General features: G+C 50.6%; 1 protein-coding gene across 2 annotated transcripts in view; it reads left to right on the plus strand.

Annotated features, from left to right (window-relative positions):
• The first annotated feature begins 6977 nt into the window (after positions 1-6977).
• Positions 6978-12949, plus strand: part of TBC1D22A (TBC1 domain family member 22A) — an 849217-nt gene continuing 843245 nt past the window's right edge. Inside the window, exon 1 of one of the 2 annotated variants that reach the window (XM_077264859.1) lies at positions 6978-7379. In XM_077264859.1, the coding sequence (XP_077120974.1) occupies positions 7318-7379 (62 nt within the window). In that variant the 5' untranslated portion in view covers positions 6978-7317. The remainder of the gene's footprint in view (positions 7380-12949) is intronic. The other variant, XM_077264857.1, reaches the window with a different exon arrangement.

A 12949-nucleotide genomic window follows, 5' to 3' on the forward strand; every position in this document is an offset into this window, starting at 1 on the left:
ACGATCCAGACTCATTCTGTTACATTTGTGGTGAATACACACTGCCAAAACATAGAAGAAACATAACAGACTTCGTAAAAAAAGTGTATTTTGCCTATTTTGGGGTTATGCTTGGGGACCAAGACAAGTTTTGGGCACCACACATAGTGTGCAAAGCATGTATCGAATTATTACGAAAATGGAGCAAAGGACAAAGAAAAAGCTTCAAATTTGGTGTTCCAATGGTGTGGAGAGAGCCAAAAAATCATCAAGATGACTGTTATTTATGGTAAACACAGGTACAGGCACATCTTCACAATAAGGGACAGGCCTTCTTGCAGATTCCATGTTACTCCCATTTTCGTTTCTTATGCTTATTGAATCCTTGCACTTGCACTGCACAGAAATAACAGTCATCATGATGATTTTTTGGCTCTCTCCACACCATTGGAACACCAAATTTGAAGCTTTTTCTTTGTCCTTTGCTCCATTTTCGTAATAATTCGATACATGCTTTGCACACTATGTGTGGTGCCCAAAACTTGTCTTGGTCCCCAAGCATAACCCCAAAATAGGCAAAATACACTTTTTTTTACGAAGTCTGTTATGTTTCTTCTATGTTTTGGCAGTGTGTATTCACCACAAATGTAACAGAATGAGTCTGGATCGTTAAGACAACTTCTTCTTGATGAGTTCATGCTTTTCACTGGAAAACAGACAACAACATAAAGTTAGTGCAAAAATCAAGCTATGAACAAACTTTTAGAACACTAATTAACACAAAACTATATTGAGAACTGCTCAGTTCAAGTACTAATCCAAAGAAATTAATGAGATGATGCGTCGCATTTACCAACAAGTGCTATAAATAAGATACCAAAAATGTCAAAAACTTGAGCCAATCTGGCAAAACTGATAGCATATTCAGAATCAGCACCCCAAAAATACCCCAAATTCATTAAAATATTTTGGACACCAGAAAAAAAATTTTTTTTTGTTGACCTGTGTAATTTATGACAGACTAAAAAGACCAAAGGGGACCAAATGAGCAATAGCTGCTAATGCTCATAATAAAATCAATAATACAAGACCATAATTTATTAAACTTATACAAAAAAAACATATATATATATATATATATATATATAATATCAATTAAAATAATTATTAAAAACTTGGATGATCAGGTGGAAATAAATAAATTTATAAGAAAGGGGCAAAGCTAATATTCTCATTTAAACCTAGAGGATGTAAAGTATTGAGTGTCCATATCCATCTAGTCTCAGTTTGTGCTAATTTCTGACTAATATTACCTCCACGTATAGAAGGTACTATTTTGTCGATGCCTCTTATCCTCAGTAAAGAAGGGTCACAGTTATGGAATTGTTTAAAGTGTTTTGGAATCGTCTTAAGGATAGAAATATCATCCACTTTTAATGCAGCCTTTATGCCATTGACATGCTCTCGTACTCTGATTTTGAACTGACGGGAGGTGAGGCCTATATAAATTTTTTGGCATGGGCATGTGGCATAATAAATGACAGCCTTGGTTTCACAATTGATGAAATGATTGATGTTAAAACATTTAAGTCCAGTGGAGTCAGTAAATGTACTTGTTCTTTCAATGTTAGAACATGCCACACAGTGGCCACATTGAAAAGAACCCTTCTTTTGTTTCATTTGGGAAAGGAAAGTTTTAGGTTCACTCTGATAGTGACTTTTAACCAATGTGTCACGAATATTTCTAGGACGGCGGAATGTAATACTTGGTTCCTTTGGAAGGTATTTAGATAGTGTGCCATCTGCTAACAATATGGGCCAAGCTTGATGTAAAATGTTACGCATTTTCTGATTCTCCATATGATACTGTGTAATAAAACGCACTTGTCTTGAGGTTGAAGATTTTGTGGATGAATATAGTAGTTCATTCCTCGAGGAATGTTTCGCTCTGTTGTATGCTCTTTTTATACATCGATGGCTATAGCCACGATCCATAAACCTTGCTTTCAATTCCTCGGCGCGTGACTCAAATCCTCGTTGGTAGAACACAGACGTCTAAGGCGTAAAAATTGGCCTACTGGGATGGAACGTATTAGTGGTATTGGATGAGCAGATGATGCATGAAGTAGTGCATTGGTTGATGTTTGTTTCCTATGAATATCTGACTGGAGAATGTTAGTGTTGTCACGTTTAATAAGAACATCTAAAAATTCCATAGTGTTACTATCAAAATGATATGTAAGGTGAATGTTGTGATCATTACTATTGAGTTGAGCCATAAATGCATGTAGAGACTCAGCCGAGCCTTGCCAAATGAAAAAAATGTCATCGATGTACCGTGTCCAAAAAAGAACACGGCACATCGATTGACAATTGTCAGATAGAAAGAGGTCCCTCTCCCACAGCCCCAGGAACAGATTGGCGTATGCAGGTGCATAGGATGCGCCCATTGCTGTGCCCTGGAGCTGCAGGAAGAAGGACCCCCTAAAAGTAAAAAAACTATGGGTCAAACCAAACTCCAAAATCTCAGTAATGAAATCAGACAAACACTTTAAACAATTCCATAACTGTGACCCTTCTTTACTGAGGATAAGAGGCATCGACAAAATAGTACCTTCTATACGTGGAGGTAATATTAGTCAGAAATTAGCACAAACTGAGACTAGATGGATATTCTGTAATGCTGTAGATAAGCCCCAGATGCCGGTGGGCTTAGCTCAACTTCCATTTTGGGGGCGACAGGTTCCCTTTAAGAGAAGATTTGCTGCATCTCCGCACAAAAAATTGTGTATTTTGGTGTGGCCACCTGTGGGAAAGTGCAGGAGAAAAATGTCCGCCTTTCTGCAAAGTCTCCATGCAGCGTATCCTATAGACGTCTATATGAAACTTCAAACAGTAGAAAAAAAGTGAAACTTTGTAAAATCCAGTAAGAGAAGAGAAAAGCCGCCACTCAGTCCTTCAGAAACTCCATGTTTATTGGAACTTATTCCATCCGTACTAATAGCACTGAGCACAAGTCACCAAACATTGAAGTAATCGTTCTTATTCACAGCTTCAGGTTCACAAGGACGGAGAGCCGGCTTCTATCCCAGGCCATGTTCACACGTTCAGTATTTGGTCAGTATTTTACCTCAGTATTTGTAAGCCAAAACCAGGAGTGGGTGATAAATACAGAAGTGATGATGTGTTTCTATTAGGCTGGTTTCACACTTGCGTTTTGATCTGCAGCGTTTTAGCGCTAAAAAACGCATGCGTTTTTTTTTCTATACTTAACATTAAAAACGCATGTGTTTTTTAGCATGCGTTTTAACGCGTTTTCGGCAACGCATGCGTTTTTTGACGCGTGCGTTTAGTTGCAGAAATGCAACCTGTAGTAATTTCTAGCGGCTTTTTTTGCAGCAAAAAAACGCATGCGTTTATTCGCGGCAAAAAAATGTATTGCTGTCTATGTAAACGCATGCGTTTTTAAGCACATGCGTTTGCATGCGTTTCTATAGAAAAACACAAGAAAACACACAAAAAAACAAGAAAACCCTAACCCTTGGGTTACTAGGGATCCTAACCCTAACGTTAGGATCCCTAGTAACCCTAGGGATCCTAACCCTAACCCTAGGGATTCTAACCCTAACCCTTGGGATCCTAACCCTAACCCTTAGGGTTAGGATCCCTAGGGTAACGGTTAGGGTGAGGGTTAGGATCCCTAGTAACCCTAGGAATCCTAACCCTAACCCTAGGGATCCTAACCCTAACCCTAGGGATTCTAACCCTAACCCTTGGGATCCTAACCCTAACCCTTAGGGTTAGGATCCCTAGGGTAACGGTTAGGGTTAGGATCCCTAGGGTTATGGTTAGGGTTTGGATTCCTAGGGTTAGGGTTATGGTTAGGATCCCAAGGGTTATGGTTAGGGGTAGGGTTAGGATCCCTAGGGTTAGGGTTAGGGTTTGGATCCCTTTATCACCTTAATGGTGGGGGGTGGCTTATCAGTGACCTGGTGACCAGGACATTCTTCTAATAAAAAGCTACCCCTAACCCTAGGGATCCTAACCCTAACCCTATGTAATTCTATTTATAGTGGGTTTTCTAGTTGATTTTGATGATTGGCAGCTGTCACACACTTCTCTGCATGCGTTTCAAAAACGCAAACGCAGGAAAAAATGCATGTAAACGCATCAAAACGCCGCGTTTTTTTTTCATGCAAAAACGCGTCTAAAAAACGCAGCGTTTGCACGCGTTTACATGCGTTTTTTCACCACATGCGTTTTTTTTTTAAATGCTGCAGATCAAAACGCAAGTGTGAAACCAGCCTTATACTTTTCCTCTGATTGTTCCTCTCCTGGTTTTGGCTTACTAAGGCCGGCGTCACACTGGCGAGTTTTACGGACGTAAGAGTGCATAAACTACGTCCGTAAAACTCGCATAACATACGGCACAATTATTCTCAATGGGGCTGCTCCTATCAGCCGTATATTACGGTTCAGTATTATACGGCTTTCTACGGCCGTACAAAATCGCAGCATGCTGCGTTTGTCAGCGTATTGCGCAAAAAAATCGCCAATGAAAGTCTATGGGGGCGAGAAAAATACGGATTCCACACGGACCAGCAGTGTGACTTGCGAGAAATACGCAGCGGTGTTAGTGAAAAGTCGGTAATTCAATTGCCGACTTTTCATTTCTCCTGCCGAAACCCGACAGGATATGACACATGGTTTACATACAGTAAACCATCTCATATCCCTTTTTTTTGCATATTCCACACTACTGTTAGTAATGTGTATGTGCAAAATTTCAGCGCTGTAGCTGCTAAAATAAAGGGTTAAATGGCGGAAAAAATTGGCGTGGGCTCCCGCTCAATTTTCTCTGCCAGAGTGGTAAAGCCAGTGACTGAGGGCAGATATTAATAGCTAGGAGAGGGTCCATGGTTATTGGCCCCCCCTGGCTAAAAACATCTGCCCCCAGCCACCCCAGAAAAGGCACATCTGGAAGATGCGCCTATTCTGGCACTTGGCCACTCTCTTCCCACTCCCTGTAGTGGTGGGATATGGGGTAATGAAGGGTTAATGCCACCTTGCTATTGTAAGGTGACATTAAGCCAGATTAATAATGGAGAGGCGTCAATTATGACACCTATCCATTATTAATCCATTTGTCTGAAAGGGTTAAAAAACACACACACACACACACACACACACACACACACACACACACACGATTTAAAAGTATTTTAATAAAATAAGACACAGGTTGTTTTAATAATTGATTGCTCTCTCAATCCATTTCCAGGCCCTCGCTTGGCAAAATTAAACGCACAAGATACATACCCTCAGCTGAACCGTCACGTCCCACGAAGTAATCCATCTGAAGGGGTTAAAATATTTTACAGGCAGGAGCCCTGCTAATGCAGCTGTGTGCTCGTGCTTGTAATTCCCCCGCGAATGAAGGAAATGTAGGTCATTGACCTACATTTCCTTCAGTCGCGGTGATGCGCCCCCTGGTGGATGTCCTCATATGACCTGGAGCGTGGGAAAAAGTTCCCAGGCTGCAGTTCATGAGAACATCCAGCAGGGGCGCATCACCGCGACTCAATGTAAGTACAGATCCAGCTTTCTTTTCAGCACCCGGGGATTACAGGCACGAGCGAGTGGTTTATCGCAGCTCGTGCCTGTAATATTAGTTAACCCCTTCAGATGGATTACCTCGTTGGACGTGATAGGACATCAGAAGGTAAGTATCTTGTGCATTTATTATTTTGCCAAGCGAGGGTGTTCCTGATGGATTGAGAGAGCAATGAAATACTAAAACAACCGCTGTGTTTATTTCATTAAAATACTTTTAAATCATGTGTGTGTGTTTTTTAACCCTTTCAAACAATTGGATTAATAATGGATAGGTGTCATAATTGACGCCTCTCCATTATTAATCTGGCTTAACGTCACCTTACAATAGCAAGGTGGCATTAACCCTTCATTACCCCATATCCCACCGCTACAGGGAGTGGGAAGAGAGAGGCTAAGTGCCAGAATAGGCGCATCTTCCAGATGTGCCTTTTCTGGGGTGGCTGGGGGCAGATGATTTTAGCCACGGGGGGGCCAATAACCATGGACCCTCTCCTGGCTATTAATATCTGCCCTCAGTCACTGGCTTTACCATTCTGGCGGAGAAAATTGCGCGGGAGCCCACGCCAATTTTTTCCGCCATTTAACCCTTTATTTTAGCAGCTACAGCGCTGAAATTTTGCACATACACACTACTAACATTAGTAGTGTGGAATATGCAAAAAAAAAGGGGATATGAGATGGTTTACTGTATGTAATCATGTCTCATATCCTGTCGGGTTTGGGAAGGAGAAATGAAAAGCCGGCAATTGAATTACCGGCTGTTCACAGATATCGCGCTGAATGAAATCTAAATACAGAATATATATATATATGTGTCTCAATGACATATATATATATATATATATACTGTATATATGTTTTCCCGAACATTTGAGCACATAAATCCATTAGATGTCGGTTTTGCAAGCCTGCGCGAAAATCTCGCAGTACGGATGCCATACGGATTACATACGGAGGATGCCATGCGCAAAATACGCTGACACACCCTGACTACGGATCACTATTTTGGGAACATTTCTCCGTATTACGGCCGTAAAATACGGACCGTATTGTCTTACGCCGAGTGTGACGCCGACCAAATACTGAGGTAAAATACTGACCAAATACTCGATGTGTGGGCACGACTGTTCATTTTATGTTAACATTTCGTGAAACCTGACACAAAAGCCCAGAAAAGTGCAGCATTTTGTACACATTTTCCAGCACAGTAAACATTTGTTTGTGCAGTTATTTTGACGCCGTCCACAGCTTCTCTACTAAGCATACATTTAGTCTGATAATTCCATACTGAACTTTCATATATTTAACACAGAAACTTCACAATTTTCTGATGATTCATACATCCTTCATGTTAGAAGGGGTTAACCGCATATCTGAAAAGACGCAACAATCTTCCATCTTCCTCATTTTGGGACCACCAAAAACATGGCGCCGTGTCATCGCACACAGACTCCTCTCACGACACCTGGAGAACTGCTTTACGTCACACTGGCAACACGGACCTTTACGCTGGCAAAAGTTTGTTGACTTCCGTAGTGCTCAGCATCGGCACTTGTGATTGGTCAGCTGTCTTCAGTATGTCAAGTCGTCCAATGGCGGCGGCGATTGTTGCTGGATTAAACATGGCGGCACCCAGTCACAGTGGATAGGGTTTTCCGTAAAATAAATCACCCAGTTGCGATCAGTGCTGGAATCCCGGCGAGCCGGTAATGTGGGGAGGAAATGTCGAGCGACGCAGGAAGAAAGCAGTTCTGGAAAAGGAACGTCGCTAAGGTGCCGGGAAGGTGCGTGTGACCGGGGACATGGCCGGGTGTAGCGCTGCGGAGTCTATGGCCGCTCCTCCTCATACTGCAGGGTCCATCGTGCAGGTGGCGAGGTGGGTGGGACCGGCAGCACTAGCTGTCAGTCATTGGTGGGAGTAGAGCTGTGCTGTTACCTAGGTGATAGGACTGACATGGGGGGCAGGAGGCTCAGCACCAGGTGTGGGCTATAGGAGGACTGTCATGGGGGGCAGGAGGCTCAGCACCAGGTGTGGGCTATAGGAGGACTGTCATGGGGGGCAGGAGGCTGAGCACCAGGTGTGGGCTATAGGAGGACTGTCATGGGGGGCAGGAGGCTCAGCACCAGGTGTGGGCTATAGGAGGACTGTCATGGGGGGCAGGAGGCTCAGCACCAGGTGTGGGCTATAGGAGGACTGACATGGGGGCAGGAGGCTCAGCACCAGGTGTGGGCTATAGGAGGACTGACATGGGGGGCAGGAGGCTCAGCACCAGGTGTGGGCTATAGGAGGACTGTCATGGGGGGCAGGAGGCTCAGCACCAGGTGTGGGCTATAGGAGGACTGTCATGGGGGGCAGGAGGCTCAGCACCAGGTGTGGGCTATAGGAGGACTGACATGGGGGGCAGGAGGCTCAGCACCAGGTGTGGGCTATAGGAGGACTGACATGGGGGGCAGGAGGCTCAGCACCAGGTGTGGGCTATAGGAGGACTGTCATGGGGGGCAGGAGGCTTAGCACCAGGTGTGGGCTATAGGAGGACTGTCATGGGGGGCAGGAGGCTCAGCACCAGGTGTGGGCTATAGGAGGACTGACATGGGGGGCAGGAGGCTCAGCACCAGGTGTGGGCTATAGGAGGACTGACATGGGGGGCAGGAGGCTCAGCACCAGGTGTGGGCTATAGGAGGACTGACATGGGGGGCAGGAGGCTCAGCACCAGGTGTGGGCTATAGGAGGACTGTCATGGGGGGCAGGAGGCTCAGCACCAGGTGTGGGCTATAGGAGGACTGTCATGGGGGGCAGGAGGCTCAGCACCAGGTGTGGGCTATAGGAGGACTGTCATGGGGGGCAGGAGGCTCAGCACCAGGTGTGGGCTATAGGAGGACTGATATGGGGGGCAGGAGGCTCAGCACCAGGTGTGGGCTATAGGAGGACTGTCATGGGGGGCAGGAGGCTCAGCACCAGGTGTGGGCTATAGGAGGACTGTCATGGGGGGCAGGAGGCTTAGCACCAGGTGTGGGCTATGGGAGGACTGTCATGGGGGGCAGGAGGCTCAGCACCAGGTGTGGGCTATAGGAGGACTGACATGGGGGGCAGGAGGCTCAGCACCAGGTGTGGGCTATAGGAGGACTGACATGGGGGGCAGGAGGCTCAGCACCAGGTGTGGGCTATAGGAGGACTGTCATGGGGGGCAGGAGGCTCAGCACCAGGTGTGGGCTATAGGAGGACTGTCATGGGGGGCAGGAGGCTCAGCACCAGGTGTGGGCTATAGGAGGACTGTCATGGGGGGCAGGAGGCTTAGCACCAGGTGTGGGCTATAGGAGGACTGTCATGGGGGGCAGGAGGCTCAGCACCAGGTGTGGGCTATAGGAGGACTGACATGGGGGGCAGGAGGCTCAGCACCAGGTGTGGGCTATAGGAGGACTGACATGGGGGGCAGGAGGCTCAGCACCAGGTGTGGGCTATAGGAGGACTGTCATGGGGGGCAGGAGGCTCAGCACCAGGTGTGGGCTATAGGAGGACTGTCATGGGGGGCAGGAGGCTCAGCACCAGGTGTGGGCTATAGGAGGACTGTCATGGGGGGCAGGAGGCTCAGCACCAGGTGTGGGCTATAGGAGGACTGTCATGGGGGGCAGGAGGCTCAGCACCAGGTGTGGGCTATAGGAGGACTGACATGGGGGGCAGGAGGCTCAGCACCAGGTGTGGGCTATAGGAGGACTGACATGGGGGGCAGGAGGCTCAGCACCAGGTGTGGGCTATAGGAGGACTGTCATGGGGGGCAGGAGGCTTAGCACCAGGTGTGGGCTATAGGAGGACTGTCATGGGGGGCAGGAGGCTCAGCACCAGGTGTGGGCTATAGGAGGACTGACATGGGGGGCAGGAGGCTCAGCACCAGGTGTGGGCTATAGGAGGACTGACATGGGGGGCAGGAGGCTCAGCACCAGGTGTGGGCTATAGGAGGACTGACATGGGGGGCAGGAGGCTCAGCACCAGGTGTGGGCTATAGGAGGACTGACATGGGGGGCAGGAGGCTCTGCACCAGGTGTGGGCTATAGGAGGACTGTCATGGGGGGCAGGAGGCTCAGCACCAGGTGTGGGCTATAGGAGGACTGACATGGGGGGCAGGAGGCTCAGCACCAGGTGTGGGTTATAGGAGGACTGACATGGGGGGCAGGAGGCTCAGCACCAGGTGTGGGCTATAGGAGGACTGTCATGGGGGGCAGGAGGCTCAGCACCAGGTGTGGGCTATAGGAGGACTGACATGGGGGGCAGGAGGCTCAGCACCAGGTGCGGGCTATAGGAGGACTGACATGGGGGGCAGGAGGCTCAGCACCAGGTGCGGGCTATAGGAGGACTGTCATGGGGGGCAGGAGGCTCAGCACCAGGTGTGGGCTATAGGAGGACTGACATGGGGGGCCGGAGGCTCAGCACCAGTTGTGGGCTATAGGAGGACTGACATGGGGGGCAGGAGGCTCAGCACCAGGTGCGGGCTATAGGAGGACTGTCATGGGGGGCGGGAGGCTCAGCACCAGGTGCGGGCTATAGGAGGACTGACATGGGGGGCTCAGCACCAGGTGTGGGCTATAGGAGGACTGATATGGGGGGCAGGAGGCTCAGCACCAGGTGTGGGCTATAGGAGGACTGACATGGGGGGCAGGAGGCTCAGCACCAGGTGTGGGCTATAGGAGGACTGTCATGGGGGGCAGGAGGCTCAGCACCAGGTGTGGGTTATAGGAGGACTGACATGGGGGGCAGGAGGCTCAGCACCAGGTGTGGGCTATAGGAGGACTGTCATGGGGGGCAGGAGGCTCAGCACCAGGTGTGGGCTATAGGAGGACTGACATGGGGGCAGGAGGCTCAGCACCAGGTGTGGGCTATAGGAGGACTGTCATGGGGGGCAGGAGGCTCAGCACCAGGTGTGGGCTATAGGAGGACTGACATGGGGGGCAGGAGGCTCAGCACCAGGTGTGGGCTATAGGAGGACTGTCATGGGGGGCAGGAGGCTCAGCACCAGGTGTGGGTTATAGGAGGACTGACATGGGGGGCAGGAGGCTCAGCACCAGGTGTGGGTTATAGGAGGACTGACATGGGGGGCAGGAGGCTCAGCACCAGGTGTGGGCTATAGGAGGACTGTCATGGGGGGCAGGAGGCTCAGCACCAGGTGTGGGCTATAGGAGGACTGACATGGGGGGCAGGAGGCTCAGCACCAGGTGTGGGCTATAGGAGGACTGACATTGGGGCAGGCGGCTCAGCACCAGGTGTGGGCTATAGGAGGACTGTCATGGGGGGCAGGAGGCTCAGCACCAGGTGTGGGCTATAGGAGGACTGTCATGGGGGGCAGGAGGCTTAGCACCAGGTGTGGGCTATAGGGGGACTGACATAGGACAAGGAGGCTCAGCACCTGGTGTGGGCTATAGGAGGACTGACATGGGGGGCAGGAGGCTCAGCACCAGGTGTGGGCTATAGGAGGACTGACATGGGGGGCAGGAGGCTCAGCACCAGGTGTGGGCTATAGGAGGACTGTCATGGGGGGCAGGAGGCTCAGCACCAGGTGTGGGCTATAGGAGGACTGTCATGGGGGGCAGGAGGCTCAGCACCAGGTGTGGGCTATAGGAGGACTGACATGGGGGGGGGGCAGGAGGCTCAGCACCAGGTGTGGGCTATGGGAGGACTGACATGGGGGGCAGGAGGCTCAGCACCAGGTGTGGGCTATAGGAGGACTGACATGGGGAGCAGGAGGCTCAGCACCAGGTGTGGGCTATAGGAGGACTGTCATGGGGGGTAGGAGGCTCAGCACCAGGTGTGGGCTATAGGAGGACTGTCATGGAGGGCAGGAGGCTCAGCACCAGGTGTGGGTTTTAGGAGGACTGACATGGGGGGCAGGAGGCTCAGCACCAGGTGTGGGCTATAGGAGGACTGTCATGGGGGGCAGGAGGCTCAGCACCAGGTGTGGGCTATAGGAGGACTGTCATGGGGAGCTGGAGGCTCAGCACCAGGTGTGGGCTATAGGAGGACTGATATGGGGAGCTGGAGGCTCAGTACCAGGTGAGGACTGTCATGGGGGGCAGGAGGCTCAGCACCAGGTGTGGGCTATAGGAGGACTGATATGGGGAGCTGGAGGCTCAGTACCAGGTGTGGGCTATAGGAGGACTGACATGGGGGCAGGAGGCTCAGCACCAGGTGAGGACTGTCATGGGGGGCAGGAGGCTTAGCACCAGGTGTGGGCTATAGGAGGACTGACATGGGGGCTGGAGGCTCAGCACCAGGTGTGGGCTATAGGAGGACTGACATGGGGGGCAGGAGGCTCAGCACCAGGTGTGGGCTATAGGAGGACTGACATGGGGGGCAGGAGGCTCAGCACCAGGTTTGGGCTATAGGAGGACTGACATGGGGGGCAGGAGGCTCAGCACCAGGTGTGGGCTATAGGAGGACTGACATGGGGGGCAGGAGGCTCAGCACCAGGTGTGGGCTATAGGAGGACTGACATGGGGGCAGGAGGCTCAGCACTAGGTGTGGGCTATAGTAGGTCTGACATGGAGGGCAGGAGGCTCAGCACCAGGTGTGGGCTAAAGGAGGACTGACATGGGAGAAGGAGGCTCAGCACCAGGTGTGGGCTATAGGAGGACTGACATGGGGGGGCAGGAGGCTCAGCACCAGGTGTGGGCTATAGGAGGACTGTCATGGGGGCAGGAGGCTCAGCACCAGGTGTGGGCTATAGGAGGACTGTCATGGGGGCAGGAGGCTCAGCACCAGGTGTGGGCTATAGGAGGACTGACATGGGGGCAGGAGGCTCAGCACCAGGTGAGGACTGTCATGGGGGGCAGGAGGCTTAGCTGCAGGTGTAGGCTATAGGAGGACTGACATGGGGGGCAGGAGGCTCAGCACTAGGTTTGGGCTATAGGAGGACTGACATGGGGGCAGGAGGCTCAGCACCAGGTGTGGGCTATGGGAGGACTGTCATGGGGGGCAGGAGGCTCAGCACCAGGTGTGGGCTATGGGAGGACTGTCATGGGGGGCAGGAGGCTCAGCACCAGGTTTGGGCTATAGGAGGACTGACATGGGGGGCAGGAGGCTCAGCACCAGGTGTGGGCTATAGGAGGACTGACATGGGGGCAGGAGGCTCAGCACCAGGTGTGGGCTAAAGGAGGACTGACATGGGAGAAGGAGGCTCAGCACCAGGTGTGGGCTATAGGAGGACTGACATGGGGGGGCAGGAGGCTCAGCACCAGGTGTGGGCTATAGGAGGACTGTCATGGGGGCAGGAGGCTCAGCACCAGGTGTGGGCTATCGGAGGACTGTCATGGGGGCAGGAGGTTCAGCACCAGGTGTGGGCTATAGGAGGACTGATATGGGGAGCTG

The sequence above is a fragment of the Ranitomeya variabilis genome, chromosome 5, assembly GCF_051348905.1.
Source record: "Ranitomeya variabilis isolate aRanVar5 chromosome 5, aRanVar5.hap1, whole genome shotgun sequence".
Lineage (NCBI taxonomy): Eukaryota > Metazoa > Chordata > Amphibia > Anura > Dendrobatidae > Ranitomeya > Ranitomeya variabilis.